The following is a 17,590-nucleotide window of genomic DNA, read 5'->3' as shown; positions in this document are numbered from 1 at the left end:
AACAAAAGAAAAAAATGGTCGCCGTTTGGAGGTTGTTTCTTTCCTCCACTGTCCTTTATTACAGGTTCGACTGTAAGCAATTTTTCTTGTGTTCTTTCTACACGGGTCATACAGTATTTTTAAAAGCGGTAATGAATTTTGATTAAAAGCCTTTGCATATATCCCGGAGCTACAGGAAATTAAAGTAATTCCGAACGTCATTAGAAGTAAGAGTATAATTTCGCAAGTACTTCCGTTTGACATTCAAATTCTTTATTATCTATCAACTAAACACAACCCCCGTGATATCATTTATTTTCTGTCTAATAATAAATCAATTTTTCTTTTATTATTACACTAGATATTACTATAGTTTTTTTTAAAATGAGAAGAGTTATAAATCATCAAGTGAAGACAAGAAGCGGGATTAATGGAAATCTTCGGACACGTAATGTACTTTTCTCCAAATTACTCGAGTTTTAAACGGTAATTTTTACATACCTAATTACTATATAGGGGGAACGAAACAGTGTGTAAATTTGACGTCATTCCGTAGACTTTGTCATCGTCATATTGACGTAAAAACCACACCATCTTTGTCTTTATTTTGGAACGTATTCGTTAGTGTTCGGAGGAGGAATTAATTAGGAATACGTAATTAAATGCGAGCCGTAAGAATTGCGAATCCATTAGGAGATATTTCTGTGTGTGTGTGGGGAGGGGGGAGAGTCGAGATGAATACGGCGCGCGACATAAAATGCCAGTGTATAACACGTGGTTTACGTGGGTAATCTCGAGGTTTTACGCCAACGACCTTGAAAAGTACGCCAAGTGTCGGTCCTATTATGGTTAGAGAAGTAGAGGGAGCCGACAAATTTGCGTATGAATTGAGAAGAGGGAAGCACATTACCCAGGGAGGCGCAAGACGTCGAGTTTGGCATACCAGATTGGCTTACCTCGTTTCCCCAGTGCCGCGGCTCTCTTTATCTCGTAACCAAGGCAACAATTCTAGAAAAGAGCAACAAGTTTTCGTCAGAAAAAGGATGAAGTTTTTTCGATAATTACGGCCAAGAGGACAAGAAGAAAAAGAAGAAGAAGAACCCGAAAGTGTTATTAAATTTGATTTTAGAAATTTTGCTCTCCCCCCTTTCTCCCGCTCTGGCAAATTAATCTTCCTACCCGTTTTCTTCGCCGCCTCTTTTTGTTCGTTTTTTAACAAAGTGTTACGTCGTCGAGCTCGTAGTATTGTTCGGTATCCACGTCACAATCGATTCCGAGCATTCGCCCTTTGTCAAAGCTATCGCTCGACATTTAAAATAACTCCATAATTCTAGTGGATAGCGCGTTAATAAGGCCCGGTCTGGCCATATTTCTCGTCTCATACGTTTGGACGCGGCTCCAGGCCTGACGTATTTACACGTATTATTTAATTAAGGGGGGCCTGTCACATATTAGTGTCCAGGCCCGAACGTAGTGTAACACTACTGTACTTGGTGTTTACACAAGATTCCTTCTACTGTTAAATAATATAAAGCACAAAGTGTTAATTTACTAACGCCCCATTCCTTTAACGTACGGCTCTTACTTCCGTTTGTCGACGCGTCGAAGCGACGCGCCGCGCGAAAGTAAACGATAGACAAAAGGAACGTCGTTTCGGGAAGTTTTCGTCGAATCGCGAGTTCGCGCGGCACGCCTACGAAATCAACTTTCCTCACCGGTCGAAACTGGGGGTTGTCTTTTATCCCTCCCCCTACTACTTTCGACGCGTTAATCTGCGATTGTTACGCTAAAACGTCACAATTAGCGCGCGTCGGTTCTCGTTGCTACGCTTTGATGGGGTAGAGAACGTGTCCGAAAGCGTGCGGTAGGGCTGTCATCCCCTCCTCGTACCCGTATAGAAGAAGTTGCTGCGGCGTAGTGTAAAAGAATAAACGAGACGTCACGAAAATTTCATAGAATTTTATGTAATAACGGAGAATAAAAAACGTCACAGAGGAGTCGACTTTTGTCACGTTTTATAAATTACGTGTTAACAAATTAACAGAAAATGCTTTAAAATCGTTCCTCGTCTTTGTACAAAAGTTCAATAACTGTTTACGAGGGTCTAAAATCTTCGCCCTTCTCTAAGCTCGTTTCTACACACGTAATTCTACCCACCAGGGTAGGGACCGTCCTCGTTCCTCCGTCTCTTCTCTCTCCCCCCAAATTCGGTGGAGGGAAAGGCCTCTTCTTTCGGATTTTAAGCGGCGTCCACCCCGCGGGGGAAGAAAGGGGAGGAGGGCGATTGGAAAAGGAAGAGCGCACACAATGACGTAAATTGCGGAGCCGAAATCCTGGGTCTGGATAATTTTGTTAACCGGGAAGGAGACGAGAGATAAAAAAAACTCTTTCCCCCATTTCCGGAACTCGCCGTTCCTCGTTTCCGGTTCCGTCGCGGCTCCCTTTTCTCGGGAGGGAGCCTCCCGGCGGAGAGGGGGACTTAGGGGCCCTTCACCGCCCGAAAGGACGGGAGGTGGAGGGGCTCCGGGCGTTCTCCGTCCGCACGACAGAGCGGAGGAGGAGAGGGGGAAGAAGAGGGGGAGGAGGGCGTGACCGGACTGCGGAGAGGAGGCCGAAGGCGAGCATTCCGGACACGTCCGCGTCGTCCGCTCCGGCTAAATGTTTTCCGAAAGCCGTTTAGAGTCGGACGGATACTTAAACGCGTTTTTCGCCTCCCCGGGGGACGCTTCCGTCCCCTCTCACTTCTCCCCCGCTCGCGCCCATTCCCGCCCCTCTGCCTCCGCCGACGCCCGGATGTTCGGACACGCGGGAAACTAAGATAGGTAGAAGGCGCGCGGCCAGGCGGAAGCGCGCGCGCCGGTGGGAAAAGACGTCTTTCGGATTCCTCCCTTATTCTGGTGGAAGTGTCGGTCGGAAGGAACGTAACGACGGACCCTCTTCTTCCCCGCTCCCGTCGTATTCGGGAAGAAGAGGGCGAGAAGGGAAGACGAAGGCGGTTCCTCCCGCGCCGTCGACCTCCGCGCCTCTCGTCCGCGGGCGAAGGGCGCGGACGCGGTACGGGAAAGTTTTAAAACTAAGGCATCCGTCTAAGGGGCAGGGAGAGTTCAGAGGGGAGGAGGACCCCGGACGTAGCGCAGTTGGGGGGCGGTAGAGAAGTGCAGGTTGTTGACGGAGTCGCAGCATCGCGGCTCCAGCAGACGGGCCAAACAGTAGAGCAACACCAGAGCCAACTGGACGGGGATGGCCACTCGCAACACCCTGCGCAACAGAGAAGGCTTCTTCTTCTTCCTCCTCTCGTCTTCTTCTTCTTCTTCGTCCGGACGGATTTCGGAAGGTCTGAAACAGAAATGGAGTTTCGGTTACAAAAGAAATGGAGAAATTCGTTTCCCTCTCGCGGGGTCTTCGTCCGCCGGCACGCCACCGACCCGGACTCGAACCCGGATTCCCGGGAGCGAACGGGTGGAGACGTCGGCGGCTGAGGGGGGGGGAGAAAAGAGAACCTCCCACGCTACCAACTGGCGCTTCCTCGTCATTGGTCACGTTTCCGCTCGAGCGTCTTTCAGCGACGAATTTCCAATTAGATCCGTCGTTCTACTCCGTTCTCTCCCGTCCTCCGCCAATCGTCTTGGCCACAAGGCGCGTCTTTCGCGTCGAAATTCCCACCCGGGGAGACCGCGCGGAGTTTTCGTGGCAAACCGCGATTACTTTCTTTTACGACCAATTACGGCATCCGGCCGAGGACACAAATAATTTCCAGGGACACAACCGTGTAATTTCCAGTCGTTTCTCTTCCGCTTCGTTTCGTCCACCGGGTTTTCGGGTCCTCGCTCGTTAAACCCCCCCGCCCGTCCCGTCGTCGCTTCCCCACTCCTCGCGCCAGGTACGCGACGTCGCGGGAGTACGCCAAACTTCCACTACACGTTTGAGATCGCTCCTTGGCCAGTAGGGCGGAGGGGGAAATCATGGCTCGTTCGGAACTACCTTCGTCTTCGTACCCTCCCCGCACGAGAATTCTCCAATTTTAGGTCGGGAGTCGTTTTGGGTCGGCGCTCCGAGTGGTTCCCCGGGGGCGGGCCGGTCGGTGGCCGCCAACCGCTCATTTCGGTCGATATATCATGGGAACGAGAGAAGCTCTTTTATGGCTTTTTGGCACGCGACCTCTTAACGAGGGCCGACGACTCAGAAAGGGCCCGACGCCTGTAAATAACCTTAGTTCCACGTCCGGGATGCGAGTCGCGCGCCCGCGCGCGCCGACCGTCCGACGGTCCCTCTTACCCCTCAAACGCCTTCTCCTCCTCCTCCTCCTCCTCCTCGCGCTGTTCCTTCGGTCGGCGCGCCTCCGGCTCGAGCGACTCGGAGGCCTCCCGGATGCCGGGGAGGGCCGGGCTACCCTCCAGACGTTGTTCCAATTCTTGGACCAAGGCGCGCAGCTCCTCCAGTCCTCGGTCTCGTTCTTGGTCCTACTCGAAAGTAAAGAAAGTGGGTGAGAAAAGGGCGGGGCTTCCTCCCCTTCCGGCCCTTCTACTTACCGAAATTTCAGGAGAAAAGTTTTCTAGTCTTCGACACAGGTCCAGGAACCTGCTCCACAGATTCCGGGTCAGTTGCAGTTCGGCCGACAGGTCTCGGTTGCTGTGAGAACGATTACGTCAGAGAGGACCCTCGGGCGCGTTCCGTAATTGCCCCCTCGACGTCGGTCGTCGGACGGAGGCCATCTGCCGGGCCGTTTCCGAGCGGGAGTTCGCCCCGGGGCCTTACCCATCCATCAGACGCGCGCTCCCCCTTCGCCGACCGCTTTCAATTTGGAGGGCCACACAGGAGGGCGGAAAGCGCCTCCGGACCTGGTCCCGGGGAGGCCCTCCTCCCAACTCCTTCGGTTCGGGAGCGGGGAGGACCAAATGGGCGCCGGCGGAAAGGCCTCTCGGCCCGTCGCGTCGCGCCGCGTCGAGGGTGGCGGCGCCACTTACCGTCGATAGACTCCTTCCCACAGACGATAGGACTCGGTGACCTTCTCCGGTAGGGAGGGGTCGTTGCGGCGACGCACTCGCAGGTTGACGGCCAGCAGCCGCTCCCTGGTCTCCTGCAGGGCGCGCAGCGACACCTGTCCGAAAGAGAGAGACAACGTCAGTACGTGAATCGAAAAGGGGGTGGGCGGCGCGTCAGTTCCGCGTGCGAAGTCGGGCGGCCGGATCGCGCGGGGGGCGATCGAAGACGTCCATTTACCGTAAACCAATTTGGGCGGACGGTCCTCCGGGATTCCGCCCAATTACGACCCGGGATCGTCGAGCATACCAATGCGCTCGGCGCCGCCGTCCGCTCGACATCGGGGAAGGACGGACGCTCGGCGTCGTCGCCGTCCGCCCGCCCCCGTCGTTAGCGGCGGGCGCGCGCTTAAGTGGACGACGCGACCCCCGGGACGTGAGTGGAGTGACGAGCGTCGATCGATGCGCCTCTCGCGCCGCGGGCGATAATTGCGCCCCGAACCCAGTAATTGCACTTTTCCCTCCGACTCCCGACCCCGGCGCTCGAGTGCCGCCATCTGTCGGCGGCCGCCGGAACCCGACTGTGGCGACGTAATCACCTGCAACGAGTCGATCTTCTCCTCCAGTCGGTCGAAAGAGGGCGCGGGCGAGTACTCCTCCGACTCCAGCTCCCTCACCGAGCGGTCCAACTCCTCCAGATTCTCCCTCAGCTGCTGGCTCTCCTCCTCTTCCCCCGGTTTCTCTCCCTCCGCTTCCGCATCCTCCTCCGGCGGCTCCAACTCGTTCTCCATCGTTTCCCACTTCTCGATCAGTCCTGAAAAACCAGGGAACTGCGTAAATTCCGAGACTTAGTTCGCCTCCCGTCCCGTAGATGGCGCCACCAGCTACGGAACGTGATAAGCCAACGTAATCGAGTAGCGCGCGCGCCGAACCTCGCGCACTTTCGAAAACGGAAAAAGAAAAAAAAAAAGGCGGAAGTACTCACCTCTGACGTCGAATCGGGCGTTTTCTCGCGTGCTGCTCAAATGGTCGTCGATCAGCAACAGACAATGCAGATGAGCGCGGCAGGTGGCGATCAGCTCCGCCTGTCGACGTAAATCCGGGGATTAGGCTCTGTACTTCCGGGTGGGGCGCGCCCGCTCTTCGCTCCCGAAATAAAAGGAAGGAGGAAGGGCACGGTTGCCAAAAACAGCCGTTTACAAATAAGGTAAACTACGTTCCCCGCCGGCCGACAGACGGCGACACTCGAACCTCTCTCCCTCCCCCTTTCCGAAATAACTCGTTACGTCACCCACTTTCCTCCCGCGCCAAGAAACGGTAAAAAAACGACTTCGACTACGCCCTCGCGCGTAGTTTTCACACGTAAGCGGAACCCGTGTAAGTTATCGCTACGCGCCGGCCTAGGTCGGAGGGGGAGGAGGACATTCTATGCTCGACACTTCCGGTTTGGTAACAATCGAAACGACCGGGGGGGAGAAACGGTGGCTTCTAACTTCTACTTATCGCTTCGGGTGCCAGATGGCGCGACCGTTTTTTTTCGTCCGGGGAGTTCCGAGTTATAAATAAAAGGGCTTTTTTTGCCACGCGTGGACGAAAATCGTTAATGCGGCGGTTGTGTCCGAGTGGCGGGCGACAAGAGCTGTCCCTCGATCGATAACCCCCCCCCCCAACAAGCCGTTTGGTATCTGGCGAGTGTGACGTTAAAGTTAAAGCTCCCCCACCCATTTACGCGGGGGGAAAGGGAAGACTATCCCCCGTAGAAAGGGGTCCGCTGTTCTAATTAGCCTAATGAAGTGATTACGTAGTGTTCCCTATACTGTTAAGTGGCGTAAAAACTATTGCACGGGAAGAAACTGAGTGGACACAAAAGGAAGTGTGCTGGCAACTCGCCATTTTTTTTTTCCTTCCTGTCCCCCAGAATAACACGAGAAACACATGAAAAATAGAAACGTGCAGTATGATCAATTATGTAGATTACAAGACCCGAATAACTGTTGTTTATTCCGGAATCGTAGCGATTTTTTGGTACGTAATTATCCACGTGACCCGCCAGATTTAAGTAATTGCCAGTCACGTGACTTATCTGACCCCCCCAATAACAAACGCACTAGCTACGAGGCCCATTACGTTTGTTTCTTCCTCTCCTTATACACTCGAAATTACAAAAATTAATTTTCTAGATTTTAGAATTCTATTATGCGGATTTGGGCCCGGGCCCCAGGACTTTTTAAACTCTTTCCGTCCCGTGGGCACTAAAAGAACCTCTTTTCTATTCCCATCGTGGGGGCCGAGTGGTGGGGATGGGGCCCGACCGGAGCCGTCGAGAGCTCGTAGGGGACACGAGGTAGAGAGGCCCTTTTGCCCATAGGGCCCGCTATACCCCGAAAAAACAAATAGCATTAATTTTTAGGGGTAAGAACCACTAAGGACCCGTAAATTTTCTCCGGATCCTGGGAAAAATCCCTATCTTTCCCCCTCTCGACGGCCCCGTGTGATAAATATATACATCACGTTATAAGAAATATGGAAATAAGACGAAAACGTTGACAATTAACTCGATATTACGAATTTTAATATCAATTTTCCCCGTTTTAGCGTTTATAAGAAGGCGTCATCGATCGGAAATCGCAGAAACATTAGAAAATTTCTATTTCTTATAGTCGCCACCGGATGGCGCCACCTTTCTTATTGGTCGCCATCCCAGAAAGATACGTACTTGTGCAGTACTGTAAGTCTTTCGGAAGGGAAATGGCGGCGATTTTTCGCTATTAAACTGATAGTTTAGTAGGTTAGTAAAAACTGCCCTTATTAACTAATCTATATACTTATTTATTTTTTTAAAATTCTTATCTAGAAACACTGATAAAATGATAAAGACTGGTTTAATATGAATTATCGTCGTCATCGGTGCACCAAATCGACACGATTACGTCATTTACCCGGGGGGTACAACACAAAAACAATTTCGAAGCCTGTGGTATTCGCGCAGATCTACACTGCAGCGCCTTCAGAAAAGAAATACGAATTCAAATTTGTACGGACGGGGCGCTCACTACTTCGGCCAGGGGTTTTGTTTACGGGCCATTTACCGGAAAAGACAGCAATTATAAGGTTCGTCTCCTGCGGGACCATCGCAGAGGGAAGCTGGGGATTTATTCCGGGTCTGGAGAAAAATTTAGGGGCCCTTAGAAATAAAATTTTTTAAGACTGCTTTTTGTCAATAAAGTAATATTCTATATATTTCATTTATTCAAAAAAACAAGACTAAAGAGGCCCACTCTAACCGGGCCCTGTACAAACTCATCCACGGTGCCTAGTGTCGAGTCACGTGAGTATCAACACAAATGTGTTGGGCGTGTCACGTGGTACCAACTCGACACGCTCTCAACACGCCTGTCGATACTCACATGACTCCAGGCCTTAGCTAGGGTGGACCGAACTGAGGGGCCCCTAGGCACGTGTACACATTTAATAATTCTTTATCGAACGCAACACGAGGGCGATCGGCCAAGAGATGGGGGATTTTCTACGTGAATCGACACGTGAAGAAAATCCGGGAAACTCCACGTGGAACTCGTTTATATATTTAATTAGTTAAGGTTACGCGGGAATCGGTGACAATCGCCATGACGTAACAAGGGAAGATCGAGTATTTTACCTCTTTCTATCCATCCGAGCCAATTTTATTATTCAATTGACTAACCCGGATGATAAAGACAGATAAGTCTTTATAACTTAATTACAAGTTTTAACATACGTAACAAGAACACTTAACGTATCTTTGACCCACATCTTAACTAGATTTAATTACGAGTTTAAATTCGGTTACGGACGGAGCTCGTAAACCTCCGTCAAGTGAACACCAGGATACGTTTTCCCTACCTTAAGTACTCCTAAAGATGCGCATAGATTCGAAAGTCGCGTAAAAAACGGGCACCCGAAAGGGTGAACTTGCAGGCGTAACGTCAGACATGTTAACACGCGTTTGACACTTTACACACACGCGATTCTGTGACTTACAAGTGACCTCATAACGAAGCACTCTTTACCTAGACTTTTGAATCACCCTGTAGTGTTCCTATAAATTAGTGACCTAAATGCTCACGAGGTACAAAAAATTCGCTGTTTTTCTTGCCTACGTCACGGATGGCCAAAATTTCCAGGTATCGATCTTTCGCCCTCGCAATTTCCCATCGAAATTGCATGGAGTTTACAGAATATCGAGAAAATGCACGCGAAAAATACAATAGACTTAGCAGTAACGGTTAATCGCATTGTAAGAAATTTCTCCTTTGCAGGATTAATAATGCTGCAGTATGCAGTTACGCCTGCTTTTTGTACTATCAACGAGTGGGTAACACCACCAAACATTCGTGGGTTCGCGCGTGACCAACGAGCTGGAGTTTTCGTGTTTACTTCATCTAAATGAGGGTCAGTTTCCCGTAGAAAGTCCTCCTCCCTTGACAGATTAGATCGCCCACGTGTTGCGCTGCATCATGCCATCAATCCAAACCTCTGCACCAGAAGCCAATATCTGTTCAACACTGTAACGAAGACACCAGTCGAGTCAGAAATCGGAACTAAACGCACCTACCAACGTATTGGATGTATACGAATGCTCCGATTACGTAAATTTATCCTATAATTCGCCCTTTGCAAACTCGTGTTGGGTCTTCGGCACCACACAGCACGCAGCAAACGCAAACGTTTTCGAAAGTTGCCGCACCATTTCGTGCCACGTAAACTCGAGAATGGTACGAACACTTAATTTTGCATTTTAATCCTGGTGTTTTCATTTAATACCACATAAAAATACTTTATATAGGTTAACACTCTTCGGGTTTTTTTTGCGTTGCGACTTTATTCTCGGTTTTAAAACCGAATTTGGAATTAAATATCCGGTTTCTAATTTCAAACTCGAAATTTTACTCTCTCCTTTTTTGTTTTCCCTCCCTTATAGGGGATGGAATAGAGTGAAAGCCCTACAGTTTGGTTTATATGGTTACGGCAACGCGACACGTGGGAGATCTGTCGAGGGAGGATGCCTCCTTGATAGGTTTTATGGAAACTGCCCCCCCATTTAGGTGTTACAAACGTGAAGAAAACCCGGAAAATGCCGCGTGACCAGGCGCGAACCCACGACCAGTGTTCGGTGGTTTTATCTACTCGGGAACTGGTGAAGATCCTACAGAATTTTCTCACATAGTTTTAGTGCTAAGGCATAAAGGTTGTAGCAAAGTGACGTAATCGAAGAGGTACTCCAATAAAACTAACCCAAACTAAACTAATCCTCGTTAACTCTCACTCGAATCCTCATTATGTAAATTAATCACCCCCTTAGTAGCTCGTCCAAGGCCGATTCTACCCCTTTCCATAGTACTTCGAATACAATTAATGTTTCCACGTATTTAAATTCTTAAAGAACAAACAAACGCGAGCGGAACGAGTAAATTGCTCCATCCTCGATTGGCCAATCGCCGACGTCCTTACTCGAAAGAGTGATTCCGAGTTATGCTCTTTAAACTATTTTGGGGTGTCGAGCATTTTACTATTTAGGTTAATACAAATGCGCGTTGTCACCCCCTCACGCGGGTTTTTTTCTTTTTTTTTCGTTCCTTAAACAACCGAACCTCCCCCTCAAATACTTCAAAAATGGAGGGTTGGAACGTCATAGTAGAATGGATTCCAATTGTTCTACATTCGGGGGTGAATAATGCGCACGCGATGAAAAGTAAAACGGAATCAATACCGGAACTTTAATATTAAAACATCCCGGATAAAAGAAAACGGGCGCTCCTTCCTCCATTTTAAATAGGGATGTGGAAAAAACAGGCGCATCCCGGAAACGACAGTTAAACTTATGACTTCGAACAATACAAAAAAAAAAAATAATAATAACACGGAGCTCACCTTTTGGGCGGAGGTGAGGCCGCGCCTATCTGCCAGGCTACTGCGCGCCACGTGCAAGGCTCTGGTAGCCTGATCGATGACGTAGAGAAAGTCTTCTTCGTCGGAATCGGTGTACGACCGCTCTCGCTCCTCCCCTTCCGGAGCAAGCGGCGGAGGGGGAGGAGGGGGAGCCTCCATTAGGTCGCCGTAGTCGTCGCCGAATTCCGTGACCTTTCTGAACTCTTCCTGGTCCACCGTCGACTCGGTGTAGGACTCGCTCAGGTATAACGGATCCTGAAACGACGACGAAGGCGGTCAGGAGGGAATGGGATCGAGACGAGGACCGAGACCCACTTACCTGGTATCCGTCCCACACCTGGTCCGAGATGGAGCTCGTCTCCTCTGCGGTGGGCGGCGCTCGATGGCACGCGCCGAAATCCTCTACCTGAGAGAGACAATTGGATTTAACACCGAGAAGAAACCCGTCGAGCCGTTCTTAGACAAATACCTTACACGTAAGTCGGAAGAGGGAGAGTGGCAGTCGTCTTCCGGGTCGGAAGAAGCGGAAGAGCTTCTGTCGCGAGCGCACCCTTCCGATCCCCCAGAGAAGGTGCTCCTGACAGAACGAGAACGTCTCCAGCGCGTGCGAAGCCGCGCGGAGTTCCTGCAAAAGGAGAGGAAGTGAGGAAAAGGAGAGAGAGAGAGAGAGAGAGAAACAAATGCCGACACTTACAGTTTGGTGAGGGAACCGGGCATGGGCCACGCACTGAGTTCCGCATTAGAAGCGAAAAGAGTGACGTCGGGGCTCTTTCTTTGGTATAGGTCCGTCATGCTCCTGGGTCTTCCTCTCCTCCGACCGGAAGAGATCCTTCTCCACTCGGGGCTCTTCCGGTCCCTCTTGCACGAGACTGCCTCCGCCCAAACGCGGGTCGGGGGTTGGTCGTCCGAATCGTCGGTGGTGTACTCTCCACTGGCATCGCACGAGCCGTCCATCTCTCCCGGGATCTTCTCGATAGCCGAGGGGCCTCGGGGGCCCTCCGAGGATCCGTCTCGTTCGTCGTCGCTAGAGTAGCCCACGTCGCGAGCCACCTCCGGTCCCGGGTCCTGCGAGGGTCTTTCCGCTACCATGTCGATCGTCGTCTCGCCCTACGCCACCTGCCAGCGACGGAAGAGGCGCGTTAGTCGAGTTTGCGCTGCGCGTTCCGCGCCGCCAACTCTAAACTCGAAGCAATTCGACCCTCACCCTACATCTCCATTCGCCGGGAACGAATTATCGCGTGTCTAATCGCCTAAGTATTCCGGCCGAAGACGGCCCGAGGCACCCCTTTCCGGCTCCGACACTCCCTTCGACCCTAACTCGCGCCGGGTGATCGTCCTCGGCCGCGTTACGTCACCCCATTGTTTCGGCCGAAACTCGGTCGAATACTACCGCGCGCGCGGTTCAAGGCGAACCGGCGTCGCGTCGCGTCACGATTACGCCGCGCCAAACCGGGGGCTTTCTTACTCGCCGGTTACGCCAGTAGCGACGCGACGATGTCACGTGTTACGCACTTCTCAGACGGGACGGATTTTATCGCGTGATACCCTCGAACGTTCGCGTCGCGTAACTCGAGAGTAAGCGCTCGGCGTCGAGCCACCCAGCGGTCACTTTCTCCAATTACTCTACCCCGTCCCAAATCCGGTCGGGCCATTCCTCGCCCACGCGCTTCCTCCGCTGGCGTGAGAGAAGTCGTCACGCCATCCTCATCCTCCCAAACGAGGGGAAAACGAGACGGTTCGTGTCGTCATTTAACGCTCAAATTCGGAGACGGCACCGAGAGGCATGTCGCCGCTGACGTAACAATGCCTCGATTTACCTTTCTTGTAACCTCTCAAACCCCTCCTCTCGTAGGCTACTTAAATCCCAACCTCCATTCTTCCGGTAGGCTGTGACGTACGCGTTACGGGTGTTACACTCGTTTTTTTAAGCACCGTAAGAGCTAAATTTAACAGCCTTTTCCCTCGGAGGGGAGTTAAAATGTCTGTCTCGAACGTTATACATTTACCAGACCATAGAAACGCGCGACAATTTTACCGGAAAAACGAGTTACGCGCACCATTGGCGCAGAAACTAAACGACTACGTAGCGCTCCGACGCGTCGGTTACGCGACGATTCGAATGGAATGACGTAATCTCACGGACGAATAACCGAATTTCCGTCGTTACGATCGAGTGCCCGGAGAGATTCGTTTAACCGTGCCTTAGAATATTTCCCTACGTATTCGTTTACGTTCCCCCCTTTAATTTCCCCGAAAATAGAAGGAGTATACGGTTTCGCGACGCCATTACAAAAGGTGCGGGTTCGACGCTACAAAAGATTAATCTCTCGTGTCCGAAAGTAGTTTGCGTTGGTCACGTGCCCGGACGTCGTTTACCTTGGCCAATCCGGTAAGTTACGTGTTAAGAAACGAGACGGGAACTCACCTGAAGGAGAAAGAGTGGCGCGTGGGTCGACGTGGCTTTCACCTCTCGGACGTTACGCGTTTACCGTCTACGTGGCGCATTTCCGTCGAACGTCACCGTCGCGTCCACATTTAATGCCAACGATATTACCTTTCGGTGATCTCGGGCGACGTTTTCCTCCCCCCGCGACGTCGACGTTGATGTTTTCGCGACGCCATCGTAACGAAAGCGTAACAAGCGAATCGGCCTCGAATCCGATGACGAAGGAGAAAGAGGAAAAATCGACAATTGACGGACTTTTCGTTTCCTCCGACACAATAAACGAAGCGCAAAACTTTCGAGAAAAAAACGAGGAAACGAGTACGGTTTAGGGAAAAATCCCTACCGAAAATAATGACGTCAGCAACGACCGTGGTGCATCAGTAAAGAGAAATTTTGAAACGGCGCGTGACGCGTTTCAAAATTCTCTATACTGATGCGCCACGGTCTGGGGAATAATTTAAATAAATACTTTCCGTTCTGGGGAATCCGGGATCGAACCCGGCAATCCTAGAATTTTTCAAGAGTGGTCCGTCCGGGATAAATCGTGCTCGGCCTAACCCACGATCGATAAGCTTTAAAAAAAGCCCTCTTAGTGCCCACAGAATAGAAAATTAAAAACACTACTACTCGCGTTTGTCCCATAACCCTCAGGATGTTCGATGGTACAAAGATGGTCCCAGAACGCTTGGTACAGGATAGCCATAGCCCATAGCTCTAAAAAACGCGCGCGTTCAAATGGAATTCGAACTCGGATCCCTCCGGTTGGCAGATTTTGCACGGCCATCCGAAACAATCCCATAATTCTTTTTTTTTTTTTTTGTTAGAAATACTTCACGCTTCGAACTTCATTAGAGAAATCTTCCGAATTCCCCTATTTACAATGCGTAAGTCGGAAGTTAAGGCAGATGCACGCGGGCGACAAAATTACGACGACAATCGGCCCCAACCAATCGCGTACCTCGACCTTTCGTATAGCGAAATCTGAAATCGCCGTGTTTAACGTCACGTATTACGAACCCGTTCCCTTCTTTTATGTCGCCGAACCAGGCGGTGCACGTGACTCTTTACACGCTAGCGAAAGTCCTTCGAGTGAAACTATCCACGAAGGACTTTCCACGGGAAACTGGCCCCTATTGGCTCGAATTGGGTGGAGAACCCCAGACGATCGAGTCCGAACCCTCGACCTTATAACATTATACAGGGCACGAGCTTCGTTTCAGGTATTGTCACAGCAAGCACTGTACGTTGGACACCGATCCAACGTACGGTAATAAAACGAGACCGTTGTTTATTATTCCCAGCAGGTGTGATAGTTAAGGTATGCGTCATACATCGTTTTTATAGGCGGCCACCATTTTAAAAAAAAGTATTACGTCATACGATGCAGGCGACGGCAGGTTCATTAAGAAATTTAGGGGTGTCCGGGTGAAATTGTGTCGGATCCATCACTCGATGAGAATTTTTTTTACGTGTAAAGACCGACGGATCGGAGGGGGCTGCGCGTGAAGAGACTAAGAAACAATTCCCTTTCCGTTTATGGAAAGCGATCCAATTGTTCTCTGCTATTGTTAAGAGGCTCTCCCACGTTTTAATTCGAATTTTAATCCTTTAATGGGGCGATCGGAATTCGACCTTCGACACACTAGCGAACAAAAGTACGGTACCCGTAGGCACACTAGTTAAACACTGAACCCAACAGGGACTTTTTATATAAGAACACGAGAATTAAATAGGCGAAATTCATTCGATTGTTCGGCCTCTACCAGATTTTTTTCATTAAATATTGTTTATAAATAAGATTCAATTAAACAGACCTTGCTCGGTAGGTACAGGTAAAACAAAGCGATACGGCATCCAAGGACGTCAACCATCCTCCTACGTCGAACGTCACGCCCCCTCGATTTATCCAAACAAAACAAAAACACACTTACTTTGTACGTTAACCTTTTGTTGACTGGAAGGTGGCAGGTGGATACCGGTTCCACCCCCGAATCGCGACAGTAATTGGGGGAGGAATCGCCCGACAATTCAGAAAACACGGGGCTAGTGTTTATCACCTTTTCCCCTCGTGTTAAAAGATAACTGCAGACACTTTTTTCTCGCCGAGGTATTAGGAACGCTTAAGCCAAAATTAATTGTCGATTTGATTGTTTTCCTCCTTTTTTGTGGAAAAGGTGATTCCTGGAAATTCACTGTAAACAATAAACCTGTTTGGAAAGTAAACGTTTCCTATTCGTTAAATACGTCAATTCGCCAACTATGATGTGTTTTTTCATGTCCAAAGTGTGGTGTAAACACGTGCTAATTGCTGTATATATAAAAAAACACCAAAAAGCATTCTTTACTCTAAAGCGCAATGTATGGAAACGAGAGAATTGCACCCCCCAAATTACTAAGACGAGGATGAATAATGGATGTGACGTTCTTCTGTTTGATACACCCAAAAATGCTCTGGACCATTTTCTAACCCATGTTTTCATTTACTAAACCAGTATCATCTTCCTCCCCTTCCAATACTATCAGTTCTAGTCAGATTTTCTACTTGGGATCATCTCTCTTCTTAGTCTTGTTGAGAGACAAGAATAACGATTTAGACCTTTTTTAACTATAAATAATTGTTAAACTGATAATTACATAATGAAAAAATTCTCCTGTGTCAATTTGGAAACTGAAATGAAGTGTTTTAGACTTTAGAGAGAACTCCTGTAAGAGAATATGAATCAATTTTGTTTATCTAACTGTATTGTGAAAGTTACCATTAGAGTCTTTCTGCAAATTTAAAGCTTCGGAAAGTGTTTCTGGCAATGTGTTTCCCAGAAGTTGGGTTTAGTGGTCCGAAGTACAGAAGTTGCGAGAATGGAAGTTATTACAATGGTAATGTGACCTTAGTTTAAATTAAAACATTAGTAATGCTCAATTGTTAGTACAGAACTGTGAATTGAAAGGTACTGTACCTTTACTTTGTTTACCATAAACAGTAATTTAAAATGTAATTAGTGGAAATTACAACCAAAAAATTGGAAAAGTCTTTATGTAGTGTACCTGTGTCTTCCCTTAGCAATCTGGTGTTCTTCTGCAAAGTCTTCTTTGGTCTCTTTAATGTGTTATAATAAGCAATTGTCAGGTTCAAAATAAAACAAAAATGTGCTTGTGTGGAGGAGTCCCATCTTCCGGAAGAATACAGAAAAACTCGTATGTCACTACGAAAAGTGCCCACGCAAACTAGGTAACTGTACAGAGAGAGAGGTAAAATTAGTGAAACGTAGCACCATTTATTCAATCTCGGATTTTGGAAAACAAAAAAACTAGGGTGCCCGAAATTCCAAACTACACTTATATTTAACTCTCGAAACAAAACGACACATTCTCTGTCATTTTTCCAGAAGTTCGGTACAAATATTTATCTCGTGTGACAAATGCTCGATCTCGAGATGCTGTCATTATGGCAAACGTCAAGGTGACAGGTCAGAAAAATTTTCCTATGTCTTGCGTAAGGTCTGGATTGCGCACTGTTTGGTTTTCATTTGTTCGCCAAGCAACTGTGAAAACGTGGTTGTGCATTCAGAATATTGCTTTTATCCACAAAATTATAGAAAATTTGTGCACTACTAATTATAAGCACTGGAACAAACTTGTGACTATGTAGAGAAAAAGAGCCATATCAAAGTGTAATGTAGTATTATTAGTGTTTTATAATAAAAGAATAGGGAACCCTATTTTCTGAACTATCCTCATAATAAAATGTATTTTTAGCATATGAAACCAAATTTTTAAAATATAATTTTACCATTTTCCTATACAGGGTGGTTCCAAACTATGGGGAGACACTTCAAGTGTGGTGTTCTGACAAAGAACAAAAATGGTCATAGCAATACATGTACAGAAATGTACAGTACCAGTGAAAAGATAGGACTTCTTCTGTGTCCCATTTTCCACATTCTCTGACAGATTAAAGTTGAGAGAAAGGCCTGCTCGGTGACCACACCTCAACTCCCTTAATTTTTACTCGTGGCAACATCTGAAAAGTGTTACATATACCGAACCAATTCCCAATGGATATTAGAGCAACATGCAGATGTTACCCATAACACTGTTGGAATAACGGCAAGTGCATCAATCCACAATACATGCGACGACTTATAAATGAGACACGTCAAACATCTACTGCGACTCTGACCAAGATACGCATGTCTTACCATCATGCATGTTATATCCCCGGTGCACCACTCGTGATACCCAGTAGTGTGATCTCTCTGAA

General features: G+C 48.7%; 1 protein-coding gene across 7 annotated transcripts; it reads right to left on the bottom strand.

Annotated features, from left to right (window-relative positions):
* Positions 1-361: 361 nt before the first annotated feature.
* On the bottom strand, positions 362-16,995 carry LOC111623974 (eukaryotic translation initiation factor 5B-like). Of its 7 annotated transcripts, none has more exons than XM_023366721.1 (11): positions 15,264-16,995; positions 11,581-12,002; positions 11,361-11,511; positions 11,206-11,292; positions 10,869-11,141; positions 5,944-6,043; positions 5,558-5,772; positions 4,944-5,077; positions 4,509-4,608; positions 4,255-4,439; positions 362-3,315 (listed from the first exon to the last, which is right to left on the bottom strand). In XM_023366721.1, exons 2-11 carry the CDS (start codon positions 11,973-11,975, stop codon positions 3,084-3,086), a joined length of 1,872 nt encoding a protein of 623 aa, XP_023222489.1. In that variant the 5' UTR covers positions 11,976-12,002; positions 15,264-16,995; the 3' UTR covers positions 362-3,083. The 7 variants fall into 7 exon arrangements, with proteins under 7 accessions (XP_023222489.1, XP_023222493.1, XP_023222488.1 ...); XM_023366725.1 differs by lacking the exon at positions 15,264-16,995 and adding an exon at positions 15,147-15,164; XM_023366720.1 differs by lacking the exon at positions 15,264-16,995 and adding an exon at positions 13,441-13,675.
* Positions 16,996-17,590: the final 595 nt, after the last annotated feature.

Source organism: Centruroides sculpturatus, unplaced genomic scaffold, assembly GCF_000671375.1.
Source record: "Centruroides sculpturatus isolate CEXI.00-Female unplaced genomic scaffold, Cexi_2.0 scaffold382, whole genome shotgun sequence".
Lineage (NCBI taxonomy): Eukaryota > Metazoa > Arthropoda > Arachnida > Scorpiones > Buthidae > Centruroides > Centruroides sculpturatus.
Note: the sequence above shows the minus strand (reverse complement) of the source record. Positions and strands in the feature narration are given on the sequence as shown.